Source organism: Zalophus californianus, chromosome 15, assembly GCF_009762305.2.
Source record: "Zalophus californianus isolate mZalCal1 chromosome 15, mZalCal1.pri.v2, whole genome shotgun sequence".
In the NCBI taxonomy this organism is placed as follows: domain Eukaryota; kingdom Metazoa; phylum Chordata; class Mammalia; order Carnivora; family Otariidae; genus Zalophus; species Zalophus californianus.
The window spans coordinates 71,677,999-71,705,960 of record NC_045609.1 but is presented as its reverse complement, the minus strand read 5'-3'; the positions used below and the strand labels follow the sequence as shown (position 1 = coordinate 71,705,960).

Below are 27,962 nucleotides of genomic sequence, written 5' to 3'. Positions count from 1 at the left end.
CACTTAGGCACATTTATTTCTATGAGCGTTTCCTTTAGTAGGGTAGTCTGTTTTCCAAAGAAGAGCTGGTGAATTCTGAGAATGGAAGGGAGGATGCTTGTTGATTCTTGATTCACGATCTGCACTTAAATTTTGTACATTTGGTATATTTTAGATGGCAGGAAACCAGGGACAGGTCTAATAAACTGGCCCTAAAGTAGTTTTCTTATTGAAAGAAAATACTTCTACTCGCTCTGATTTTGTTGCCAAATTAATAAATGGTCGCTCATCGCAAACAGCTTTAAGTTAATTAACCCTTTATGTGAAGAATTTCAGCTTCCAAAGTGACTGACTTACTGCTCTGTTAGTGTTCCAGCTTCAAAGGAGACCTGAATTAGATTTTGTGTGGAGGTAAAGTCAGTGGGGTCAATTCTTATTCTGTTATTTTTCCACTGCTATAAAAAACTTTAGAAGGAAAGCAAACTGAGATTAGGAATTAAGCAACCGCATTTTAATCAATAAATATGAACATCTGTATGTTAACCAGTTATTAAGCCAGAATAAAATGGTCGAGAATTCAAAAGGTAACCTTGAAAACAAAGTGCAAAAATCTCTGCCCCCATAAACTTTTCCCCCATAGAGAATTAGAGGTAACAAAAAACTTACTCAGAATCAGGAATGGAATAATCTAAAAAGTTCCAGGTAGATTTCAAAGCTAAAAAAGATTATTTTGCACATAGTGGGCAATACAGAGATTATCTGACAACTCAATGAATAAATGATTGAAGGGAGGAGTCGTTGCACATCAGGGAATAGGATTACTTATATTCACATTATGGGCCATTCTGATATGCATTTCTTGTTCCTATGCTGCCCCACTAGGCTTTGCTGTGCTCTGTATTTGCAGGAAATCACGATTCGCAGGGCCCTTGTCAGCTGGCTTCCGGGTAAGGTGCGGGAGGAAGACTCGAGGGCAGGAGAGATGAAGCCAAGGTATCTCTCCACATCTGACCCAGCTGGTCTTGCCCCACCTCAGGCAGGGGCTTTGTCTCTGCCATGGCTCCAATTTCCACAATCCCTCGGTGGTCCTGGCTCTCACCAGGCAGCCCCCGCCACACTGCTGGCTCCTGTGGGCTACCCCAGCTTCTGGATTAAGGGGACCATACCTTTTCATAGTCTTGGTGGTCACAGATTCCTTTTATTTGGCTTCTCTTTTACCATATTTGTAGGTCAATTTCCTCTATGAAATTCCCTCTATTGAAATACCTAGAATGGTTTCTGTTTTCTCTCTATCAGACAGACATATTAGAATCATTAACATTTTTCCCCCTCTAACTTATCTGGGAAGTTCTGCATGAGAATCTGCCCTAAGCCAATGAAAAATCACTCAAATCACACTCAATACCCACTTTCTGCAATACAGGTGAATACAGGCTGCTTTTTTCCAAGCACTGGAACGCTCTTGGCCAGGTAGACCCTGTCTGCCATGTCACCACCAATCATGATGGACACAGCCAAGAGTCTGCGGAGCTTGTTTCTGTTGTATGTACCGAGTGGGACAACAAGGAAAAAATACAAACAGAAAATTAGTCTTAAGAAGAAATTACAAAGCCATCAAATAGGTAACATTATAAAAAAAAAGTCTCCAAAAACATAAGAACATAAGACAGCACCAGAAAGTTTCTTTCCTGTTGAATCAATAAATATTCCTGAATTAAAATCCTTTAGAATTTCTGGGTATTTCAAGAGCATCAAAAAAAAAAAAAAAAAAAAAAGACTCATGAACAAATGATCCGTAGCTTTTCAGTTCAAAAGCATCCCTGAAATGGTTAATTTTTCAGAAGTAGAGCTCCTTGGTAAGCATGGAGACCACACACGGGATCTGCTTCTTCTCGTGGAAGTGGGGGTCATCCGACTGGGACTCGAAGTGCCTGGCCACCCTGTTGTTCACCCTGGTGAGGATATGCAAGATCTCCAGGCTCTTGCCATGCTCGTTCAGGGTGGAGCACAAGGCCTGCACAAACCAGGACCCGCTGCCTGGGTTCCTCCATGAGTAATAGCCTTCAACAAGACAGAAAGGAGAAGATCAGATCAGCTGAGTTGGCTGCTGCGCCACGGGCCACCAAGAAGGAGCTCTCGGTGTATGGGGCCTTCACACCTGCTTCTCTGAAATTATCTTACTCTTTTTTGCATGCAAGTTCCCCATGAGATTTAGGCTGTGTGAGCAGAGAGCAAACATCTTAGGTTTAGAAGGCTGCCTGAAGATGCCCAGCCCAGTGTTCCTGCACGGATACATATCAAATACCTAAGTGTGTAGGAGACAAATGGGCACATGGAGCTTTCCAAAGGAAATGCTTGAGAAGAACTCTGGAACTCCTCACTGCCCTTTGGTGGGGCGAGAGCTACTTTCTAATCCAAGCCTCAAGAGAGGGATGTGCAGGAGAGAAGAGTCACAGAGATTCAAGGTTGCTGGCTTTGAAGCTGGAGGCAGGGGACCACAAGCCAGGGAATTCTAACTTGCTGGAAAAAGCAAGGACGTGGATATCCCCCCCCTAGAGCCTCCAGAATATTCCTTCTGGAATTCTGGGTTGCCCTGCCAACCCACTTGGAACTCTGGCCTCCAGAACCATAAGGTAATAAGCTTGTAGGTCGGAAGCCACCACGTTTCAGGGAATTATCACTGCAGCAACAGGAAATGCATACAGCCTCAAGCCTGCATTCTGATGGTGCAATGGCATGGTCCGGTTCACAGGCAATGGATCTGATACCTGGAACTGTAGAATAGGCGAAGAGAAAGTCGGCTTCAACGGGGATCTTATATCGTGGATTGGCATCTGTGTCATTGATTGGCCCCGAGTCAGCCTGGACCCCATCATCGAGCTCTGTCCCCCGGCAAGCCTAAGTACCAAAGCAGAGATCACTCCATGGAGTCAGGAATAGGAACGTGTGCGTTTTCACTGCTGCGTCCCGGGGCCCAGGGCTGCGCTCGGCATGCATTAGCGGCTCAACGAGAATTTGAAATATAAATACATAATGAATAAAGCTTGTGTCAAATTAGCAAGCAAAGCAAATGAAAATATCACAGTGTCTTAAACCCTCACAACGGCTGATCTGATGCAAGTACAGACGCCAAGCATGGAGGGGGAGAAAAACAAAACCTAAATTTGCAAACCCCAACTGAAACAACACGTACATCTGTAAAGGTGATAGAACCCAAGCCACTCTGTCATTGCTCTGTCATCGCTCTGTCATCTTTGTCCTTGTTCAATGGCACTGGCTTTGAAAAGGGATTACCTGAATGAAGAAGAGTTTGGGTTTCTCTAGAAGGCTTCTGCATCTGTCCCCCCTAAAATGGGCGGTCAAGTCCTTTATTGCTGTCACGCCATCTGTTCCATAAATGAAATTTTCTTCTCCGTGGCTTAGTAAGATGCAGGCGAAGCAAGCGGAATTTCTGTGGTCCTCTTCAGAGGCTGCAAGCAAGCGGTTTGAGGACGGAAACGTTAAGACGTAAGTCTTGTGGGACCTCCAGAGGGTCCTCCCTCCCGGCCTGGCAGTGGCCACTGACTGTCAGACAGGTGTGCACGGGGAGGAGCACCTCTCTGGAGAGAAGGAAGACCAGTGCAGAGAAGTTAGAGATGGGGGATTCTAGAATTCTCACACAGTCTGAAACCTAGATGGGGTTGCCTCGTGAGGAGGTGTTCTCCCTGTGAGGAGGTGTGCTCCCCGTGTGGGAGGGGTTCAGGTGGCTGCTGGGAGGCAGCGTCCAGGGGCGCTGAATGGGCAAGGCCCTGCTGTTTGTTAGGCCTGTGGCACCAGGCAAGTTACATCACCATTTTGTGCCTTAGTTCCCGTATCTGCAAAGTCTGTTTAAAACATAAACATCTGCAATATAGGGAGATTATTTTTCTCTATCTGCCACCAGGGAAAGGTTGACACTTCAACTCCGTTCTAGACAGAAAGATACAGACTTGTTTCTTCCCTATGAATTAGCTTTCTGAAATGGAGACTGTTCCGTAGATACCAAACCTATCACTTGCTGATTTCATCTTTTTAGGGAGAGGTGGAAGTTTCCTGAAAGGCCTCTGCCTGGGCCAGAGTAGCCCAGAGGAAGCAAAGGCTGCCCGGGCTGAAATTGCTCTGTCCCGCCAAGGTGCCCTCCAGAGAAGGCTGGCGTGCTGGCCCTCCCCAGAGCAGGGAGGAGGCGCAGGGAGGAGACGGGCACGCACCTTGCTTCAGCAGATCTTGCATCTTGGCACAAGAACAGTCATTATGGACGACTACATCAAAGCCCAGGTTTCTGAAGCACTTGAAAAGGGCCTCAGCATCTTTGTCTGTTCCATTTCGGACGCTCATACCTGTGGGAATGAAGGCCATGATGAGCAGTTCCTGGCTGAGTGCTGCCCGCTAGCCGCATCCGGTCGGGCGCTAAGTGTAGCCTTTCGGGCTCTGGTCTCAATGCTCCCAAGGTCACAGTTGAAATGAGCAACTGAGATAAGAAGCAAACTCAAAGGAGGTCATTCAGTCTGCCCACAGAAGGTGAGCCTTGTCACGGCAACTCTCTGCTTCAGTCGAGACCAAAGACCTCCCCTCGATTCGTAGCCCTTTGGTCCAAGTCCCACATCAGCGAATGCACGTGGTGGGACCTCAGACTCGAAGCTCCCGATGTCCCTCGTGCCTTCTTCCTGGGCACGTAAAGAGCACTGGGTGGGCGGCTGTCTGCCCCGGCAGATGGGCACGGCCCTTCTCTAATCAAAGTCTGATACAAGCTGAAGATGACAGAAGGGGACAGGAAAGGTCAGCCCAGGCCCACAGCACTGACCTGTCTTTTGGTCGAAGTTCTTGTTGTTTATTATGATGCATTTGCCCACCTTCTCAAAATTCATGTTATACTGATATGTAAGCACTCGGTCCTGGGCGGTCTTGATTGATTTCCCCACGTCATTTTTCTTCTTCTTACTGGGGAAACAGAAAGCCAGTCAGGGGCTGTGGAAGATGTGTGGACAGGAATGGCCTCCTGATTCTACTGCTAGCATGGAAGGGGTGCCCAAGAAAGCTGTAATCTCTGTAAGAAAAGGCCCGAGGTGGGCAGATGGCTCCGTTTGTCGTATTTAAAACAAACAGGATCTCCTGCCCTAAAACTAAAACTGCAATGTGATACCCGGACACACCCAGCAGCATGGCTATAGTGGCATACGGCACCTGCAAGTTGTCACTCGTAGCTGCTGGGAATCTACTTTGTACTTCCATTGTGGAAAACTGGCAGAATCTACCCAAACTAAATTTAAACGCATCCTATGACAGAGCAACTCCACTCCTGGTGATACACCCCAGAGCAGAGCAAAGGTGTTTGCAAAAAGGACAGATCTATGCATGCGCACAGCAGTGCTGTTCAGCAAGAGCCCCAAGCAGCAAATAATCCAAATGTCCATTTACAGTGCAGTGAATAAACTGCTGAATATGCATATAAGGAGAAACTATATAACAATGAGAATGAACAAAGCATGACAACAGGAACCCAATCTCACAATAGTATTAAATGAAAGAACCCACATTCAGAACACAAATACCTGAGGTTAGAAGTAGTTACATTAGAAAGGGGGGGGGGGAGCAGCAATTTATTTATTTATTTATTTTTTAAGTTTATTCATTTGAGACGGAGAGAGAGCATGAGCAGGGGGAGCAGCAGAGGGAAAGGGAGAAGCAGGCTCCCCACTGAGCCAGGAGCCCGAAGCGGGGCTCGATCCCAGGACCCTGGGATCATGACCTGAGCCGAAGGCAGATGCTTAACCATCTGAGCCACCCAGGCGCCCCAAGGAACAACAATTTAAAAAAGGAAGTAGTCCCCTTCCAATCTCCCGACACTGACCATCCAGGTACCAAAAGTCTCGCATGGAGGATGGAACATGCAGCATCATTGAGAGGACACAGAAAACAATGTCAAGTGTGAGTGGAAAGCAACCATGCTGGTCATCCACAGGAATGGAAACTCCACGAGAGAAAAGATTGTTTTTGATCTGTTCTAAAAAACTGCTGAAGTCCCAATACCTAGAACAATGCCTGGCATATACGTTGCTCCATAAATATTTTTTATAAACTACAGACTAATATCCCTTATGAATATAGATGCATTTTTTTTTTTTTTTTTTTGAGAGACAGCACATGAGCGTTTAGGGGCAGAGGAAGGAGAGAATCCTTTTTTTTTTTTAAGATTTTATTTATTTATTTGACAGAGACAGCCAGAGAACACAAGCGGGGGGAACAGCAGGCAGAGGGAGAGGGAGAAGCAGGCTTCCCGCTGAGCAGGGAGCACGATGTGGGGCTCAATCCCAGGACCCTGGGATCATAACCCAAGCCGAAGGCAGACGCTTAACCATCTGAGGCACCCAGGTGCCCATCATCTGATTTTTAAAAGAGAAATAGCCTCCACCTTCTCCAGAATCTTCCTCCCTACATTTTCTGTCTGGTCTACAGGTGTGATGCCAGCTTTTCTCCATGCTTCTTTCCCCAGGGAGGCAGCACAAACGAGCACTGGGCTGGGACCCAGGCATCTGCCCACGGGACCCTTCACAGAGCCCTGACCTCCTCTCCTGGAAAACAGAGACTTCTGCGACGGTCACAGAATGACGTGGCCAATTTTTTGGGCAGTAAATACTCTTGTGGAGTATTACTCCACAAGAGTAAATACTCTCCCTCTCCTGGGCCTCCAGAAAAGCTCAGCGGAGACGAGTATCAACAAAGCGAGCTTCTGTAGTGTTCAAGGACATGCCGTGCATGGGGGGGCGGGTAGGATTTACTTTTGAATTTCCTGACAATGACCCATCCCGACAGCGTCCTCTGTGCACGTGGAAAATTATCTCCAGGTGGTCTTTCACATGCACACAAAATCTTCAATCTGTGCCTCCGAAAGAGATGGAAGTGGCTCTGTTATACGCATTTTATAGGTTATAATAACAACTAACATTGGTCAGGGCTTACAAGGGACGAGGACCTCGTTAAAATTCTCCCTGCATTTTCTCATTGCCTCTGGACAGGTCTTTAGCTAATGGAAGGCCACTCCAAGACCCTAATAAGACTTGTATTAAGTCTAACAGGCTGGAGATCTTTAAGAGATAAAACGCTACTTCTACCTTCTGCAATATGAATTATTCTGAAACAAACTTGGCTGTATAAGAGCAGCCAAGTAAGAAACGCACCGTGATATTTTAAAGCTGCCATTAGCCCATCCACAATGATGAGCAAAACAAAACTGGTGAGCATCTTTTATAAGAAAAACTGACTTGGTTATAAGTTACATGAAAAAAAAAAAAAAGAACTCCACTTCTACTAGAATAGATTTGAGAAGTAAACTTTTTTTTAAAGGAATACAAAAGGGGAACAAAGATATACACCCTTTAAAGAAAATACTCTCCATGGTTACAAAAAGTACCTTAAAATTGAATGTGATGAAATGTGATTCTTATCCCTGGTAAATATTTCAAAAGGGAGGGAATTCCCTTACATAGCCTAAGCCTAAGTTCAACTCTCATTTTTCAAAATGAAATAAAATATCTGCTTCCTCTTTCTGGATTTGAGTCAGTCAATATTTGTTTTTCCTTCTAACCAAAAGAGCTTTTTGCTAAACCCAGGTCTTCCCAGACTGCAGATGCGTATTAGAGAGTGGTCCATTCCATCCCATTGACTTCATCTTCCTAAGAGGCACCAGCCTTGGGAAAACTCCATCTGTAGCTTAACTTTGGGGGAATAACCCCTGTGATCAGGCTAAAGCATGTAACTGGAGAGACAAACAAAAGGAAGAAATGATCATCAAGATGCAGAAAGCACCAGGAAAGAAAAAAAAGGGGACCGAAGTCCACGACATAATAGATACGTTCTGCTATAATCCAAGTCCAAGGGATCTGAGTCGGCCACTTACTAGCTGTGAGGCTTCCGAGCACCCTCTCCTGGGGATTAGCACCCTTTCTGTTCCACCTTCCCCTCAAGACCCCATTGAGAGCAGTGCCTTCACTTCCACTTTGTTAATTCTGGCTGCAAGGCTGCTGCAGAGATAGTAGGAGAGCCTCACATCTGGGAAGAGAAATGAGTGCCGAGAGGCAGACTGTTTTAGGGTAGCTGCTAGCAGCTGCTTCTGCACACGGGGCAGGTGTCTTGCTTAAGTATTTCTCTTGTGCATGACACCTAATGCTATCTGGAAACGCTGGTGGACTGGCGAGTCTTCTTCCCTTTCCCCCCTGCTGCTCTTATTTCCAATCATCAACCTTTTTTTTAAAAAATATTTTATTTATTTGACAGAGAGACAGACAGCGAGAGAGGGAACATAAGCAGGGGGAGTGGGAGAGGGAGAAGCAGGCTCCCCGCTGAGCAGGGAGCCCGACGCAGGGCTTGATCCCAGGACCCTGGGATCATGGCCTGAGCCGAAGGCAGACGCTTAACAACTGAGCCACCCAGGTGCCCCTCCGGTCGTCAACCTTAATAGCATGCCTCAATGAAAAGACCTGGCTGGCAGACAGGAATTTGTCCAGCTGGCCACTCCAGTCAGGACCTGCAGGACAGGTACAAGATCCAGTTCAGCCTCTGCTTCCTGGTTAAACCATGAAGGGGAGGGTTTTTAGTCCGAATAACATAGTACTGCAAGAAAGCGTGAGGAAGTTTTCTGTGTCCTGATGTGGGATGATTTCCAGTAGGTAGGTTAAGCATGAAAGAAAACAGCGGGGGCAGGACAATGAGAACAGTACACTACCCTTTGGGAAAAAATGAGGGGAAAATACTGTATCTTCACATTTCCTTGTATTTGCATAAAGACTCTTGAAGGGTGACGTAATGGATAAACCCATTAATTCCAGGGCTGGACTGCTGGTCTTTGAAACCTGGCCCCACCACATAGCTGAGTGATCACAGGCAAGTTATTTAACCTCTCTATGCTTTGCTTCCTCCTTTGTAAAAAGGACAAAATTACACCATCTGCTTCACAGCTTGTGAACAAGTTGATATTCACAAAGCATTTAGAACAGTGTGTGGCCTGCAGTCCATAGCACATAAATGTTATTACTAATGGTATTTGTTGCATATCATAATGAGTGGTCACCTGTGTGATAGCGGGTCAGGGGCAAGGACAGTAGGAAGGAGGAAGAATGTGACTGTATCTCTTTTTTAGTACATGTGAATAAGTTATTCAAAAGATTAAAATACAAATTACTTAGTAGTTAAAAATCACCTGCTGCAAAGGGATTTCATTATCTGGTCTATTTTGAAGATTACTGGAGTCATACTTCTTTGTGCTACTCGTTGAAAGGGTTCCTGAGAGATTCTGTTCCTGATTCTGTGTTTCACTGTGATTTCACATGTGACTTGATTCCCTAGTCTTTTGAGCTTCTTCCTCCTCTTTGTGTCAATAACAACGGCATTAATAAATACAGTCATAGTAAGTACCATTTTGGAACACTCACTGCTTTGTACACATGACCCCATAAGGTCTTTACAACAACTCTCTAGGGCACTGGCCCCATCTCATAGGAAAAGATGACATTAGCTTGTCCGAGAACACAAAGCCAGACAGGGGTGAGAGCCCAGACCCACTCACAGGTCTGACACCAAGTCCCCTATTCCAGCATTTCTTGCCTCTGTGAAAATGCAGATTCCAGGGCCTTGCCCTAGACTTAGAGAATCAGAGCCAGGCCTGGGTGTTTTCCTGGAGACACTCAGACCCTCTGATGTGTGAGGCCCTCAGCACTAGCCTGTCCTCCCACTGCTTGGGCCCTCTTTTTTTTTTTTTTAAAGATTTTATTTATTTGTTTGAGAGAGAGCGAGAGAGAGCGAGCAAGCATTAGCAGCGGGGGAGGGCAAGGGCAGAGGGAGAAGGAGAAGCAGACTTCCCACTGAAGCAGGGAGCCCAATGTGGAGCCCGATGTGGGGCTCGATCCCAGGACCCTGAGATCATGACCTGAGCCGAAGGCAGATGCTTAACCGACAAAGCCACCCAGGCGCCCCTGCATGGGCCCTCTTGACTCTAACCTTCCACTGCTGAGCCCCTTTCCAGGGAGAAGAGCCAGCTCGCCCTCTCCTGTCAAACACCACTTTCCACAGGAGCGTAGCCTTTGGGACCCTTGGTTCGTGGCCAGAAGGTCGAACCAGATACACCTTGGGATGTGCGGCCTGTGGAAGGTGCCCCTCGGCAGCAGTGAGACCGTCTGTGGGGTCGTGTGTGTGATTTACAACTTACTGAGAAACCTGCAAGGTCTCCTAGGGGTGCCAGGCAAACAGAACTGGAGGCTGCAATTACTTTAACACTGCAACCGAAATGCTTCCAGGAAATGTCACTCCTCTTCTGCCTCATTTGCAGTGTTTGGAGAGTCCCCTGCACGGCCTTGGTGGCGCAGTAACTCAGAGTCAGGGGCGGGAAGCTTAGCAATCCCAGCACCAGCAGATCATAAAGAGTTACTGCCTGTTTGGAAACCAATTGCCAGAACCAAGCCGATCCTCAGATAAACAACTGCTATTGGACAGGGGCAAGAGCTTCAAGGGCTCCAAAGAGATTGTGCTCATTAATTAGCCACTGCAGAAAGATGCCAACAGTCCAATCGCACGGCACGTTCCCCCAGGGCTGGGGAACGAGGGGTACTAAGAAGCTTTCAGAGATCCAGATTAGACATTTCTTCAGCTGGTGATCCTCCCCCAGAGATAAGAGCTTCTAAAAGTGGCCATTCTCCTTGTCCTAAGTTGATAGGACTTTTCTGCAGAAGATCCGGGAACACATGTGCACGGCTATGACACAGACCCCAAAAGGGAGGGTGCACAGAGCTTCTTTCAGGACTAGATCAACGGAAGCCAGCCTTTCTCCTGAATCTGACGAACGGTGCAAACGGTGGAGGAACAACTTCCTATCTCCCTACGTCACCAGCAACAAATATTGTTAGTGTTTGTGTAGTGTTTTATGTTTTTAAGAAGTTTGTTCATAACCATTAACCCGTTTATTCTGCAAAGTATAGATGAGAGGCATGGGAAGACAGCAAATAAAAGCTGGCCATGGTATTTTTTTTTAAAGTCAGATTCTAGTATTTCCCATTCTACCTGCTCCCCTCCACCCCACCCCTTCTCCTCTGCCTCTGCTAATTCTCTGCTGATAAACCCAGCTTTTATCTTGACCTTTTTCACTTTCTGAAGACTTTGGCCAAGATTACAATGCTGAGAAGAAACACAGGATTCTTGTTTTGAAATGTGCTATTAAGTGCAAGGCTCATGATAAACCAGAACAGTGAATTAAAAGTTCCAAATCCTCTTAAAAGATCCTGTGTTTCACAATTGGCTACAGATTTTAAAAAATAAATCTGGCCATGAAATCATTGTTCTTCAGGCCAGATAAGCAAGACTGCACTAACCAGGACAGCCTGGCAGAACAACTTGGCAAGTGTTCGTAAGTGTGCACTAAAATACAATGGGCGGTTAATTTACTATGATGCTTCCTAACCATCTCTCTTGTTTCTCCGTGTTGCCTTTCCTCACCAGTATGAGCAAGGACAAATATCTTCTCTTCCCAGACATATTCAGATAAGCTCAAATCTCTTCTAGGAACACAGATCATGACAGCATTGATTATCAGTAAGAAACTAGATGATCCTAACTTCTTGGGTTAGAGACCCATTTTTAGGGAACATCAAATTCCACAGTGCGAGGCCAACTCAGTCATTTCAACAAAGTCAGGGGGCAAAAAATTACAACCAAGCTCCGATGGTTATTTATATAAAAAGATGTCCTTGAAGAGCCTAGAGCAACTCATACGAGAAAACATTACAGGATAAAAATACTCTGTCTCCTTTACGAAGAAGTAAAAAACCTTAGAAAGTGCACAGTGAATTTTTACAATCCATTCTGGGTGTGAGTATCATTTTCCCCATCACCAGAGTGGATAAATACAGGTTTTTATCCTCTTACGGATCCCCTAGACTGCTCGAGATGTGAATTATACCTTTCTATATTTGGAAGGGGATAGAAACATGCAAACCTGCTACTGTTTATTTTCTAAAGCGTCTCCATGAATAGGATCCCCAGAAGCTCTATCTGTTTGCAGACATTCATCAGCAGGAAAGTAAACACACCGCCAGGCGCACATTTCCCAAGGGCTGTTTCATTCGGAACTACAGCTCTGGTTTTTGTAGCTGCTTTGTCTAAATATTTTTGGGATGATTCATTCATGGTTTCAACATTTGAACGGCGGTGGGTATCCCCGACGGTCCTGACATACCAAGGCACAGAGTGAGGTAGAGAGGAAAGGAAAGAGTCAAGGTGGTACCTCGTGTCTCCATCCGAAAGCACCCCCCTGTGCATCAGAACTAGGCTTCGCCCGGCAACTACAGGCAGCGAGTTTCCTTCTTCTCTGTAATAATAAAAACTCAGCATGCTCGGGGCTCAGCAGGGGACAGCAGACTGGCAGAGCCCGCCCGGCCCTGAAGGCCCGTGACTGAATCAGCAGTGAACTGCACGCTGGAGTTTTCCATAGGACCATTCACACTGGGGCTGGGAAAGTCACACTGGCCTCCCCCTTCTCTGCTGACCGGCAGAAATGCCCAGGCTCCACACTGCTGCATCCTACCCACCCTGGGACAGCTCCCTAGAGAAAAAGTGACTTTCTAGGAGCGTGGGATCCAAAGGGGGGAAAAAAAAACCCCAAAGGTCCACAAAGATGCAGCCAGCAGCACCGTTTTTAAGAGTGAAAACATGGAAACAGGGGGATGGCTAAGCAAGAGACTGAGTGTCAGTAGAATAAAATACCACACAGCTATTTAAAGTGATGAGCATGCAGTTGGGGGTGACCCACCAAAGGGCCAGCCTACAAAAGGTGGCAGAACAGCACACACAGAAATGGCAAAATATGTAAAATTAGAGGTAAGTCAATGAACAAAAATAGGAGGTGACCTTGTGGTGGATCAGAGTTCAAATTCTCTAGGTTATTTTTCTCCTTATAAAGGTATTCTAAGTAGTAATACAAATAAAAGACTACAGAGGCAGACCAAATACTTTAATTTTCAAATGAGGCAGATAAACCTTTTTCAATGGTCTTGAATCAAGTGAGTGATCCAGGAGTTCCTACCCCTTCCCACCTCACCCTCCAAACGCAAGGAGGAAAATGTGAACACATAAAAATGAAACACTTATTGAGCAAAGGGTTCAAGGATGCTTTTCTCAATTTCCTGGTTCAAGGTCAGGGCCAGCGGAAGACGTGGGGCTGACACTGTGGAGCTACAATCCCTGCTACCCCTGGGCACACCGAACCATTTGCCGTCCTCAGGTCTGTGGACAAAGGGAAAACTGTCTCTGTACATTATTTTCTGAAACTCAGATTTGCAAGCATACACCTACTTTGGGAAACGAAGTTGGTTTAAAATAGGCTACGGAGAAAAAGTCCTTCCCCCAAGCTTATCCACATGCACGTTTCCCTCCTCCCCCCTGCGCAACGGAACAGAGAGATAGACCTCTGACAATAAAAATTGATAAAGGGGGTGCCTGGGTGGCTCTGGTGGTTAAGCGGCCGACTCTTGACTTCAGCTCAGGTCATGATCTCAGGGTGGTGGGATGGAGCCCCACGTTGGGCTCTGTACTGGGTGTGGAGCCTGCTTCAGGTTTCTCTCCCTCTAACTTTGCCCCTCCACCCCCTGCTTAAGCACGTGCTCTCAGTCTAAAAAAGAAAAAGAAATTGATAAAAGACTAAAAAAATCAGCCAGGGGTAAATCAAGGACAGAATTCCCTTTCAATAGCCTAAAACTGATGTCTGTATTATGGCTGCAGGCTCCAGAACTGAGAATGGCCAAGCTCAGCCCGCACTCTGACACACTCACTGCAAGTATCTTTTCCACCTTCAGAGGATCGGTAGACGCTCCATAACAGAAGCGTGTCAGGCCAAACACCCTGAGCTCCAGCAAGCTCGGCGTTTGAACATGCAAGGCCACACTGTGCATCTCACTTGTCATCATGTGTGCGCCGGAGAAACAGGCATTAGTTTCATGGTACTTTTCATTCTCTCTCTTTTTTTTTTAAGATTTTATTAATTTATTTTAGATGGGGGGAGGAGCAGAGGCAGAGGGAGACAGAGAATCTCAAGCAGATTCCCTGCTGGGTGTGGAGCCTGACGTGGGGCTCTATCTCAGGACCGAGATCATGACCTGAGTGTAAACCAAGAGTCTGACACTTAATCGACCGAGCCACCTAGGCGCTCCTCACAGTACTTCTCTGTAACTAGACTTACTTCTAGAATAGTGATTTTTTAAGATTTTATTTAAAAAAAAGTTTTTTTTTTATTTGTCAGAGAGAGCGAGCACAAACAGGGGGAGTGGCAGGCAGAGGGAGAAGCAGGTTCCCTGCTGAGCAAGGAGCCCGATGCGGGACTTGATCCCAGGACCCTGGGACCATGACCCGAGCTGAAGGCAGATGCTTAACTGACTGAGCCACCCAGGCGCCCCTAGAATAGTGTTTTAACATTTTTATTACTATGAAAACCTGATCATTTACTTGCCTTCTTCATTTTTTTTTTTTTTTAACCTTCCAGCTCACTTTTTCCCTTCCAGGAGAGCAATAACCTAAAATAACTGGAGGAATTCTGCATGTGTGGAGCTTCAAAGTGTCTAGATCCTGTGACCATGTTTTAGAGGTGTGGCTCTCTGCTCCTGTAATGGGCCCTTGGCTCTCTATCAGAAAGCCCATTGCCAGCCCTGCTGGAACACTGTCCATCCCTCAGGTGAAGTGAAGCAGAAAGGGAGCAATTTCAATGAAGAATTAAATCTGCTGACCCACTTGGGTAGGAGAGAATAACCGCTCTGCTGGTGGATTAATGTGGTTGAAAGGCTCCATACCACTGCAGTCGGGACCGGCACTTGATATAAGGGGTGGAGTACTGGACCCCAAGGTAGACCTGGGTCTCGGGCCTGGTCTTGCTGGGTGACTATGGGTAAAGAAAGCACTTTACTTCTCTGGTCATAACTTTCCTTGACTATTAGAGGAAGGAATTGGGACATATCACGTTTTCAGGAATCTTCCAGTTTTAACATTACAGTAGGAGGATTTCCTCCCCCTCAGGAAGGATGTAACAGTTTCTTCCTCATCCGGCTATTCAGCAAGCTGACAGACTTTATTCAAGTCTCACAAACAATCCCATGGACAGGTATTCATACCCCTATTATGCAGAGGAGAAAACTGAGGCTCAAACAAGTCAAAGAACTTGCTAGTCCCTCAACGAGTGACTGGGAGGCCAGGACCAGAACCTGGGACGTCCGCCTCAAATACAGCACTGAACCTTGAGTACTGTTTACATACAAATTTGGGAGACAAGCATCCAGTATTCTATACCCTGAATTCAAAGACCTCCTTTATGGAAAAGTCAACTCCCTGGGTTTTATTTTTAACATTCCTTTTCTTTTGGGGGGGTCCTGGCTCTTTGAATCAATGGGTGTGATCAAAGAGCTTTTGCTTAATTTGGAACATATTCTTTGGAATGAGCTGAAGGTCTGCTCTCTTTGTCCTCTTCTCTAATTCCAAAGCATTGCTTCTGAAACACCCTCCCCTCCAAATGAAAAGACAGGCTGCCTGGATCTTTCTTATAATTATACAAAGAACACATATTTTTACGGGGATCTGTTTACATATAACACTTAGCTGGTGGAGAAACCCGAGTAGCAACGGAGGAGAAAGAATCAGAAGCCAGTGGCCTTCACTAAATACACTTGAGGAGCACAAAGTCCGGAGCACAGAGATGACATGGAGCAGAAAGCCCATGGGCTCTGAACAAGTGCCTCAAAAGCTGGGAGTTTATCAAGTTTTGAAAATGAGGATTTTCTCCTCCCCCTTTCGCTTGGGAAATGGAAGGATAAACACCCCCCCTCTGCAGGGAGGCAGAAGGTTCCACCAAGGTCCCGGGGAAATCTGAGTGTGTGAAATCTGTTTGCTACTTTGCCTTTTTATTTCCTTGAACAGGGACCTTGAGCAGGACCGAGAAAGGCGCCTCTGATTTCACAGCTCAAGTGTGCCCGAGGGAGGACATGTAGGAGGCTGCTGGGTGAGGCCCTGCCTTGTACCTATGGTGGATCCCAGTGGTGCCACCAGTACCAAACTCACGCAGTCCACGGGCCTCCACCCCTGTTCCAAGAACCTGTGCTTGGAGACCTGGCCTGATCATCACTTCCACTGTGGCCTGGCCCTGGCAGGCAGGCTCTGCCTGTCCCCTGATAACTCCACTTCCAACTCCTCTGGCTCTCTCTTCTCCTCCTTCTGCCTCCTCCCCTGCCCCTGCCTCCCACAGTTCCCAGTACACTACAGTTCAGCAATGAGCTCTTTGCAGTCATTTCCGTAGCCATGCCTAGACATTCAATAAGGACCTGAGTTCACATCCAGGGCAGGGACCAGGCTGCGACCTTGGACGGCAGGTACCTCGTGCCAGGTGCTAGGGTTACCTTTACTTCAAGAGGAAGCCCTCTTTGCAGGCACAGATGATTCTAGAACTTGTTCCATAAACTGTGGTTCATAACGAATGCCGATGGTGCACATACTGATTTCTTCTAAGTCTTTTCTGTTTACAAGTCCAGACACTTTTATGCATTTTAAGTTAATATCTTGAATATTTTTCCTTTGTGGTTCCCTGTGTTTTCCAAATGTTCTTCAATAATCAGGAAATTAGAAAACATTTTAATAAAATTGTTTTTTTTTTTTTTAAAGTAAGTTAAAGAACAGCCGGGTTTACTCAGGGCCCAACGGGTTGGAAATAAAACGATGATGTGATGCCATCTAGTGACACAGAGGCGACAAAGCCATGGTAAGTCTGAGAACTTGGAACAAATACCTGGGGCCAGGGAGTCCTCCCAGGCTGGACGGCGGAGGGTAGCGGGGAGGAGACTTCTTTCTTGTTTCCCAGAATCCTTGAGGTCCCCAGGGGAAGGCGGGTGTCATCAGTTAGAAATGGGCAGGGGGCACCACTGTCCCCCCCACTGCTTTACCTTCTCCTCCTTGGAGAAGGGAGCTGGGGACGGGACAGGCTGTGTAGGGTGCCTGCCGTCAGGGGCGTGGAGCACCCGAGGTAGCCCGCAGTGCACCCACACACCTGACATGTGGGGTACTTCATGTCCCGCACTCTGCAGAGGGGACCACGGGAGGGGCCGCCGCACCTCCCAGATTTGCTCTGCCGTATTCAAGTCACCCCCATGAGTTAAATTCAGCAGAATAAACAATCCCTTCTAGAATCTCAAGACACAGAGCTGAAGCCATAGGCGTCGACCCTGTCAACGCACCAGGTGGGACCGTGGACACCCACTCTCTGCAGCAAATCACTGTCTGGAGTCTCGTCCTATCACCCAAACTTGTCATGCACTCTCGGGCAGCAAAGTCGAGGCAGCAGGAATGTTCAGGGAAGCTATGGAAGGTGGCAAAATGCTGGTGTCCTTCTGTCATTATGACAATAGAAATAAGGATTTCATCACCTCTTTCTCTAGCCAGAGGACTCAGGGGTCACCAGATGACTCCAATCTTCCATGGAGTTCAGATGCCACTTTCCTCAGCGTCTCTCCCCTCTCTGGCCCTTCTTCCTTTTGGTCACAGAGTCCCGTTGCTTCTACCTCTTGCCACCTCTGGGGTCCAGCAGCTCCGCTCCACCTGCCGCATTCCAGGGGCATCTGGCCAGGAGAACTGCAACAGCCCCCTCTTCAGGGCCTGCCCCGCACTGCAGCTCTTTTTTTTTTTTTTTTTTTTTTGGTAGGTATAGTTGATCAATTCACTCTACTTTTTTTTTTAAGATTTATTCGAGAGAGAGAGAGAGAGAGAGAGAGAGAGAGCACGGGGGCGAGGGGGCGGGGCAGAAGGAGAGGGAGAGAGAGACAGAATCTCAAGTGGACTCCATGCTGAGTGCAGAGCCTAACATGGGGCTTGAACTCAGGACTCTGAGATCATGACCTGAGCCAAAACCAAGAGCCCATCGCTTAACCCACTGGGCCAGGCGCCCCTAAATCACTCTACTTCTTAAACTCTTTCATGACTTCCTTGTTCTTAGGATCGATTCCAAATCTTTAATGTGACTTACAGACGAGTCCTTCTAAAACCTGGCCTTTGCTCCTTTCTCCTGTCTCCTCTTCTGGGGTACCTTCCACATTCCACATTGCTGCCAGCATGCATCACCCGGATCTCACACACCCACCACCCTTCGCCATCCTCCCCACCCCCATCAAGTCTCAGCACACATCACATCTCCGGGGCAGGGAGCTTCCTTCACCCAAGACCAGTCCGGGTCCCCTTTTCAATTTTATTCCCCCAGCGCCCTGCTCTGCCCTACCTCAGTTACCTGTTTGTTGCATGCCTGCCTTCACTGCAGGAATGTGAGGGTCTGGGGCTGGGGTCATGTGGATCTTGTTGACCTTGTTTCCAGCTGCGGCTCTGGGCCAAACACAGAGCCTGGCATATTAAGGCAGCAGCTGAGAGTCCTCATTGAGAGCTTGGTGTGAGAGGCAGGCGAATGCAGGTTCAAATTCACTAATCAACTATGGGACTTGGTACAAGGGGCTTAGCTTCTCACTGTTGCTCCATAGATATTTAATGAATGACTGAAATAATGAATTGGTGACCCAAAATGGCACCTGACATTTTATTTATTTATTTAAAGATTTTACTTATTTATTCGAGAGACAGAGAGACAGAGCATGAGAGGGGGAGGGGTGGAGGGAGAAGGAAAAGCAGGCAGGACTCGATCCCAGGACCCAGGGCACATGACCTGAGCCGAAGGCAGACGCTTAGCCGACTGAGCCACCCAGGTGCCCCAGACATGGTTAATTTTAAAACCACATGAAAGAACCTTCCATCTTACTTAAGTAAATAAAAATGAAAGGAAAAACCTAAATTTTTAGGGTACATCACAAATTATGTAGAAGTTTATTTGAATGGACTACCTCCTTGGTAGGTGGCCTGTGCATCACAAATAATAGGATTCGAGTCCGATGCCCAGTTACATTTGCAGCTCTAAGGTCTTAACAATGAAATATTTTAAAAAGCAGATAGTTTAAAATAAGCATTTTACCAAAAAAGGGGAAAAAAAGGGTACTGACAAAAGTTTAACATTGCTATTTTAATTATCTTATCTCTGTCGGGAATATTTTGGGTTACATAAGTTGCCTCTAAATAAAGAGGAACAGGTTTAATGTACGGTTTTGGGAGAAGTTTTGATAAAGCCTTTTGAGTGTACTTCCCAGGACGGAAAAAAAGTAAATGTTTCTAAGGGCTGAATAACAATTCCTTTTGTAAGTCAGGTAATTTCTAATCATTCTCAATACAATTGCAGATGGACCTAATTGATTTTGTCAGTTTTTGGCACAGAACTTAGAAGGAATTCAAAGAATTAAGTGGCATTATTATAACAAAACCGCTGCCATCCCATATACTTATTCATGGTGTCTCAGCACTTCTAACTCTAAAAATGACAAATAGGCAAAAGAGGTGATATTGAACTTTCTTATTCTAGCAATGACTATTATTTGTCCATCTATTTGTAAACTAGCTTTTTAAAAGCCTGCTTTCCCATTATAAGTTGGAATTTAAATGCAATTTTTATTTCATTATTATTTTGGTGAATAGCAATTTAATAGCACTGATGATTTATCAACATTTGTTTGGACCAACTGTGAATTAATAATAGGTGGGACATAAACTTAGTCTAGGAGAAATTATTAGTAACTCAATGTAGGAGAAATTTCTTTTAATACTCCTGATACCTGGAAAAAGGCCTTACAATTTATGCATACGCATGCATGCACACCTATATGTTACAGAGGTGCACGATGAGGTGATCAATAAAAGACTTTCAAGTAACTAAACGCATTACAGAAGAATAAAATACTGTGTGTGGGGGGGAAATAAATGGAAAAACAAGAGCTCGAGGAAAAAAGAAACAACAAAAATTCTAGCTATTAAAGACAGCTTGCTCGTGTCCATTTTTAATGGAGAAATGTGGTTATAAAACTCTTGTGGCCACAGTGGGGCGCCTGGGTGGCTCAGATGGTTAGGCGACTGCCTTCCGCTCAGGTCATGGTCCCAGGGTCCCAGGGTCCTGGGATCGAGCCCCGCATCGGGCTCCCTGCTCGGCGGGGAGCCTGCTTCTCCCTTTCCTTCTGTCCAGCCCCCCACTCACACTCTCTCTCTCAAAAAAATAAATAAAATCTTTAAAAAACCACAAACTCCTGTGGCTTTAGATTCCACTGCATACATATAAACAAGTGATTTTTAAATGTCAACAGTTTACAACAAACCATTGGTTTTCATAATTTCTAGGAAGTACACCAAAACGCTTTTATAAAGACTTGTGAAATGGCCATTACACAGTTCCTCTTTTCTCTGTCACAACAGGTAACTCACTTTACCCCAAGACTCAAAGAGTTGGGAAAACTGAAATATTCTCACATCCTTTGCAACTATTTGACAAATTTCTGTGTCACCTTAAAATGTATGCGTGCACGTGTAGTTTTACAAGATCACTTTGCAGCTACGTGAACGAAATATTTTATGGCCACTGTTCTAAGGGGCTTGCACTGAGGAGGGGTTTAGCTTAGATTGATTGATCTGATGGCTTTCAGAAGTTCTCAGGGGTTGGAGCTGTATGTTCTGATCATTTCCTCGGGTATTCTTGACCCTAAATGGCCACCAAGGCCAATGGAATTCGGGTCCAGGATGTTGGGGGTCTTCCCACTTTTTCGTCTTGTGTGGGATGGTATGACCCCAGGGTCTCTCTGGGATGTTGCAGGGAGCCGGGCTATCCCCCATCACCCACTCTTCCCCTCCTGAGCACTGCTTGGGAGCACTCCCTAACCTCAACTTTTATCTCTGTCACTGTCCCTCCCAGGTGGGGCTTGGCTTAGGAGATACCAAACAGTCAGATGCTTCTGACCCTCAAAGCACTCCAGCTTCTTGCCAGGAAGCCCTACTGCCTGCCATTCCATGACCAAGGTTGAAGGGAGATAAGGGGCTCCTCCATGTCCTTGCAGCCCCACTTTTAAATGGAAAGCACAGAACTGTTGAGTGGTGCTGGTACCGTGTACATTCTGATCTCAGTTCCACCATTTACAAACTGTTATCAGAGAGGCCAGCTAGTAAACCGCTTTGTGCCTCAGTTTCCCTACCTATTAAGTGATGATAACAATAGAACTATCTCCTAAGATTATGAGGGCTACATGCAACACTGAGCTGGCATACAAGAATGTAATAAATGAAGCTATTATTATTATTAATGCAAAATTTAGAATTTTAGAAGTGAACTCAAGAAAAGATGAGATGAGAACCACTAGACAGGATGCTTCCCTCAATGGAGTGCTAGCCTAAAACCTCCTGTCCCGTGTCCCTGGATTCTGCCTTTCAGCCAAACCTGGTCCCAACTGGCAGCAGCAGCCTATATACTCTGCCTCAAAGGAGGCCGGCTGCAAACCACCTCTGCCGAGGGCAGCTCCTCACTCCTGGGTGGCTGCCCCCAGATGCACAGCCACCAAGCAGGAGACCAACCACTCCATCCTCCCGCCGCTAGCTTTGGGCGTGCCTCCAGAGACAGGGAGTGCACATGGAAATCCTAGTGTTGTCACAGATAGCTGCCAGGATTCTGTGCAAATCTTCCACGCACAGCACAGACCTCCTGCCCAGAACGTCCCTCTCCCCGTGTGCGTGTAGTGATAGCAGGGGCACGGTGGGCTGAAGAAGCCCAGGGCAAGGAAGGAAACTTACCTGAAGAGTGATGGGACAAAGGAGGACCGGTCTGGCTTAGCATCGACTGCATCTGGGCTGCCTGCGTCCCCAGCTGCCTGCTCTGCACCACAGCCTTGATCGTCTGCCATCTGGAAGGAGAAAAACCAACCAGACCATTGGTATTTAGTGGCATCACTAGTCTCAGGATATTTTTAAGCAGCACTCACTAGTGATACAGTTTTTAATCAAGCCTGCAGGGGAGCAGCCTTCCGTGTTTAGGCTCCAGGGCTATTGCACCAACAAGTCATTCAAATGCTTGAGCACCAACTTTATTTCCGGCAGTGTTCTAGAGATGGACGAGACAGCAGCAAAGGAAACAAAATCCATGCTCTCAGGGAGCTTTGCATCCGGCATCCATGGTTTTGTTAAAGGTTCCCTGTGTCTGAGAAGCTGTGGGAGGTTGGTCAAGGTTTATAGTGACAAGAAACTCCCCCTACATTCCTGACAGGTTATAAAGTGCTCACCCTTTTCCTGGCATCACTCAAACCCAGTTCAAACACAACAGCAACCTGGGGTATAAAGCTGTCTGTATCAGATTCTTTTATTTACCAAGATAGATTTCCATCAAATTATTTTCCTACTCAAGAATCTTCAAGAGATCCCTATGATCTAAAAAAAAGTTCAAATCTAAACCCATCTCCTTGGATTTTAAGGCCCTTTGTTATCTAGTAAAGGAGTCTGCAAATTATGGCCCACCACCTGTTTTTGCAAATAAAGTTTTATTGGAATGCAGAGTTACCCATTTGTTTACATATTGTCTATGGCTGCTTTCCTGCCACAACCAGAGTTGAGCAATTGTGACACAGACCATGTGGCCTGAAAAGCCTAGAATATTCACTACCTGGCCCTTTCCAAAAATGTAGGATCTCCTACTAATCTACTACTCCCTCTACTTTAGAGAAGAAAAAATAACGGTAAGAATAGAAACTGACTGGGGCACCTGGTGGCTCAGTCAGTTGAGCGTCTGTCTTCAGCTCTGGTCATGATCTGGGTGTCCTGGGATAGAGCTCCACATCGGGCTCCCTACTTGGTGGTGAGTCTGCTTCTCCCTCTGCCCCTCCCCCCTGCTTGTTCTCTCTCAAATAAATAAATAAAATCTTAAAAAAAAGAATAGAAACTGAATTATTATTTACATGCTAATTTTTTGTAAGCATTACCTTATTTAATGCTCTCAATAATGCTGTTAGACCACCCCTATGATCACTGCTTTTTGAGATGAGGTAAGTGAGGCTAGAAAAAGTTATATAGCTTGTTCCAGGCTACATAACTAGCAAGTAGTAGGACTTGGATCTGAAGCCAGCAGTATGCACCCCAGAGCACCTCCCACCCTTTACCATCACACCATGTAGCCTCTCAGTGTCCTTAAGCATATTATGATCATTTCAGGTTCTGTCAGGGTTCATAGTTCTCTCTTTCTGGAAGTCACCACCCACACATTTGCTGGACATGACATCTCTGCCCAGCTTGCTGAGAATCAGTCTTCAGAATTCAGCTTAAATGGCACCTCCACAGGGAAGTCCTCTTTAATTACACCTATCTCATCAGCTCCCCCCACCCCCATTCTCTTTGCCTTTTATTTTCACTCTTCTTATTGTTTAGCTCAAACACAACAGTTCCAAGTTCATCATGGCAGAAGCACCCAACACACAAAAGGTGCTTACTGAGTAAATATTAATTGAATGGAAAGCTGGAAGAAACCAATGGCCCAACGGATAAGAATCAGCTAAAAGTGATGCAGCTGGTTGGAAGCAGAGCCTGTACTAAAGCTGTTTTTCCTAACTCAAATCCTGTTTCCTTCCCAGTGAACGGCCTGGCTTTCAGTAACAACAGAAAACCCCTCCAGAGTCCAATTTCTGCTGCTCCCAGTCTCCGATCGATCGCAGAGTGGGCCAGTGGGCAGGCGCAGGTCCTCATTCTGATTAGGCTCACCCAGGGATGTTTTCACTAAGTCGGAAAACAACAAGGCATCCACACGACAGAACACTTTGTGCCCCAGAGCACAAGTAAGGACTTTTGGAGATGGGGAGGAGAAGGAATCCAGCTTGAGGGGAGGCGTCCAAGATGGCAAAGTGCTGACCTGGAGACCTTGAATTCTGAGTGGTATTATCACGTCACCCTGCAGCTTCCCTTAGGAGTGAGCTGGACAGTGAAGAGAGAACCGAGAGGGAGAGAGGGAGGGTCCCTCACCAGCTCTCTACAATGACTGTGAGAAGCCAGGTGGTCATTTTGTTTCTCAACACCCAACAAGGGTGGTGTCCTGTTGGTGGCAGTTAGATTTTTCAGATTAGAGTGCAAAATTCGTCTTGAAAACAGAGATAACCCTATCCCCAGATCAGAGAAGCATAAACCCAGGCACGCAGAAATACTCAGTAGTTTTTATTTCATCTCCTTTATATAGATTTAGTTACTTTTCCATGGAGATTGTTGTTAGCAAAGCACAGAAATATTTTCAAAATTAGCAAGGTAAAGTCAGACAAAAATATCCATCAGAAGAAGATGCTCCCTCCAACATGTGGTGTTTAAGCCTCGGGCCTTTTGCTAATGCTAAGTCTTCAAGGCTGAGTCTGGGACATACAGTGATAAAAGAAGGTGACCAATTTTTTTTAAAAAAGGACAACCCTAAGCAAAACAGCTCCTGAGAAAGCCAGACATTGGTTCTGATGCTGGGGGGAAGTGCTGAGAAGAGTTTTGGCAACTCCTCTTCTTCCATTCAGTGAATATTTACTGGGGGGTCTGACACATCAGGCTGGGTGCTAGGAGCCAGGGACACAGCTGGGAGCACGCTGACCTGGTGCTGCCTTGATGGGGGACAGGCTTTGAGGAAAGGATGGCACAAATGTTGAGCTGCCACTGTGGTGAGCACCACGCGGACCCACAATCTGTGGCCACGCCAGGGGACCTGACTGAGCCTCGGAGGAATTAGGGAAGGCTCTCAGGGGAGGAGATATCTGATCTGAGGTCTGAGAAGGGGAAGCCAAGAGGGTGGGGATGGGGCTCTGCAGGCAGAGGGGAGCTACACACATGCTCCATCAGAGCAGGGGTGCAGCTGAAACTCCTTGTCCTTCCCAGCCACGTGGAGGGGACTTGGTTACCGAGACCTAAAATTCAGGCTTATTCCTGGTTTAGTGGTGGGAGGCTTTCCAGAGCTTTCCTTCCAAACACTAGGCCACAGGGGTCTTCTGTGTCCCCACTTCCTAGACAGTGGGGGCAGCAAACATTCAGTGACTTTCTGACTCCTAGGAGACTGGGCTTGATTTCTGGGTAAAATCAAGTTCACCCAGAACAAGGGTCCTGGCCCAGCGGGGTGCCTAATCTTGGCCACATCATTTCAGTCAAGCCAAGACTTGGTGTTGACCCCGTATTTCCACTCATCCTCAGATCCCATCAAGAAAATCCAGGCCGATCTCACCTCTGCTGTGCCTGGCAAGGGCAGGCCTACTGTTGTTCTCTGGTGTTTGTCCTCTTTGTAGGGCTCAGGTTGCCAAGGGCCGTCAGTCACACAAGGGCTACCGCTCATCCAATGGCACATCTGTCTTCAGTTAAATGTGTCTATCTTCTCTTTAAATGAATCAGTATATGATGCACAGAAAGCATTAGCATTGCCAGGAGCTCTAGGTAAGCATTCTATGTTAGCTATTGTCATTCTTACTGTTGCTAGTAACCACGAGGACCCTATTTGCAGACTGAGAGTGTATCTTAATCATCCTTTTTTTGTTCTAGTCATAGAAAAGTGCCCAGGACACAGCGGGCACTCAATATATATATATATGTGTATATATATATATATACACATATATATACATATTTTTTTTTTAAGAGAGGGAAGGGGGGATTGGCAGAGGGAGGTGAGTCTTAAGTAGGCTCCACGCCCAGCAGAGGCTCAAGCAGGGACTCCATCCTGAGATCATGATCTGAGCCAAAATCAAGAGTTGGATGCTTAAGAGACTGAGCCACTCAGGTGCCCCAATAAATATTTCTTTATAAACATTTTAACTAAAATGTACTTAAAATGTTTAAATCATTCAGTGCCCTGAATAAATTGTTGATAAAGGTCAGAAAACACAACCAAGTTGACAGCCCAGTCATGGGAAGAGCAGATCAGGGGTTAAACTGGCTCCTCCATCTATTAGCCATGGGGCCTTGAACAAAGTGCTCAATCTCTTTGAGCCTCAGCTTCCTCATCTGTGAAATGGGAAGATAACGATGTCTAAGTCACAGGTTGGCCATGAGGATGAATGGAAAAATGTGCGTAAAGTGCTAAGCACAGTGTAGCACTGTGTTCAATAAATGTTCAATAAATATTCCTCCTTATCACCACTGTTGGCAGAACGCAAAGACTAAAAAACATTCAGCTGTCAACCTTCATCCGTATTTTAAAATCACATCCATATCTTAAGCAGCTTTTGTGGAGAATGAAAAAAATTCCTCTAGTGATTATTTCTAAACACATTTTAACAGGCGACTGGTACACACTTCTGGTAGGAAATCACTTCCCAGCTATATCCTGAACTGTTTATTTTTTCCCCCATGGGTGGGAGGATGGACTCATTGCAGCTGCTTCCTCTGAAAAGTGACATAACACAATCTGCACCCCACTCTTGCCCCAATGAAGACAATCTCCCTAAAAGTGCAAAGAGAAGCAGCCCTCCAGCAGCCCTGGATAGAGGACCTCCACCTTTCACCTTTGGCACTTGGAGAAAGGGCTCTCCTGGCACTCGAGTGCCCCCCCCCGCCCCACCAGGGGCTCACAGCACTGCTAGGAAACTTCGCTTTCTTCAGAGAGTTTAAGTAATCTGCCCAGGGCTACGCAACTAACAGGAATCAGAGGCGAATTATGAACCCAGGTGAGGGCTGCCTATGGAGGCTGAAGGTCAGGAGCCCCTGAAGGAGGAAACAGCCTGTAAGGAAGCAAAGTCCACCAGAGCAGAGGCCTGGGAATGACCCACACAGAATAACCCACAAGTAATTTTACTGCCCCATAAATGACAAACTTGAATACAACGATGAAAGGTTGCAAGGTCGCCTGTGGTCCTGCCTTTTCTCACTTCCGCCAGGGATCTTCAAGAGCCCCAGCCAGGATGACAGTTGGCTCTGGCACACTGAGCCCAAACGGAGGCACTGCTATATGCACCAGTCACCTCCTTCCATTCTCGCAGCGACCCTCGGCCCGCCGTCGTCTCCGTTCCCATTTAACAGACAAGCACAGGGAGGACTGAGGCCCACAGCTGACAGACGGGCGCGGAGAGCCGTGCCCACGGCTGTCTGACACCCGAGCGCTCGCTGTCAGCCCGGCAAGATCACGATCCCCTCCCTCCGGTCTCAATCCACGCCCCCTCTTCCAAATCCCGCGGCCAGCAGGGAAGGAGAATGAGCCGAGCCGAGCAAGCGGTGTCGGGCCCTCTCCCCAAAGTTTCAGCGCAGGCTAGCCCGGGCGGGGAAGAGGGAAAGAGGGGGAGGAGAGCCGCCGGGGTGTGGGAGGGGCGCCGGGCTGAGCGAGAGGGGGGCCGGGCTCGGTGGGCGGGAGGCCGCGGGCGGAGGGAGGGAAGGAGCGCGCGCGGTCGGGCCCGGAGGGGCGCAAGCGGAGGCAGGGGCCGAAGTTACCGTGTCCTCGGCGACCGGGCGGCCAGGCGGCCAGAGCTGCCGTCAGTCTCGGTTCCTCCGCGGCGAGGATTTGGGGCCGCCCCAACGAAAGCGAAACTGTAAGGCCCGGCGCGGCAGGAGGCGGAGTCGCACGGGGCAGTCTCCCGGGACGGCCGGGGTTGCGGGCACCGCCTCCCGCTCGCGCTGGTGCGCTCCCCGGAGTGGCTCGCGAGCCCAACGACCCGCTCCAACGCGCGCACCGTCCCGGAGGGCGCCCCCTGCAGAACTGGTCGCCGGATCTGCACCGTGGTCCGCGCGCGTCGCCCGGGGGGAAGGCGCCCTGGCAAAGTTGGCCGCACACCCGGAGAGGGCGCCGGGTAAAGTTTGCCGACAGCTCTACGACCCCGACGCCGCACTCACCGTCCGCGGGAGAGCACCCTCTGCATCCCCAGCAGCGCTCGAAGTGACCCGGGAGCGCGCTCTGCAAACCGGCCGCGCGCACAGCCCCAGCCGCGCACGCGGAAGAGCGCGCTCCGCGGACTTCTCGGCGCTCGACGACTCGGCGCTCGCCAGGGGCGCCCGTCCTTCTCTCCTGCCGCTGCTGGCCGTGGTCTGCACCTCCACTCGGGCTTCCGCACCAGTGTCGGGGACCCAGTCCCACGGCC

At 47.4% G+C, this 27,962-nt stretch overlaps 1 protein-coding gene across 6 annotated transcripts; it reads right to left on the bottom strand.

Moving 5' to 3' along the window:
* Positions 1-468: 468 nt before the first annotated feature.
* On the bottom strand, positions 469-27,759 carry CASP7 (caspase 7). 6 transcript variants are annotated; one of them, XM_027596235.2, is made up of 9 exons: positions 27,718-27,759; positions 27,319-27,414; positions 25,127-25,275; positions 21,697-21,806; positions 4,799-4,935; positions 4,206-4,334; positions 3,274-3,449; positions 2,748-2,877; positions 469-2,040 (listed from the first exon to the last, which is right to left on the bottom strand). In XM_027596235.2, exons 3-9 carry the CDS (start codon positions 25,244-25,246, stop codon positions 1,817-1,819), a joined length of 1,026 nt encoding a protein of 341 aa, XP_027452036.1. In that variant the 5' UTR covers positions 25,247-25,275; positions 27,319-27,414; positions 27,718-27,759; the 3' UTR covers positions 469-1,816. The 6 variants fall into 6 exon arrangements, with proteins under 6 accessions (XP_027452036.1, XP_027452037.1, XP_027452040.1 ...); XM_027596236.2 differs by lacking the exons at positions 27,319-27,414; positions 27,718-27,759 and adding an exon at positions 26,856-27,254; XM_027596239.2 differs by lacking the exons at positions 25,127-25,275; positions 27,319-27,414.
* Between the last annotated feature and the right edge of the window lie 203 nt (positions 27,760-27,962).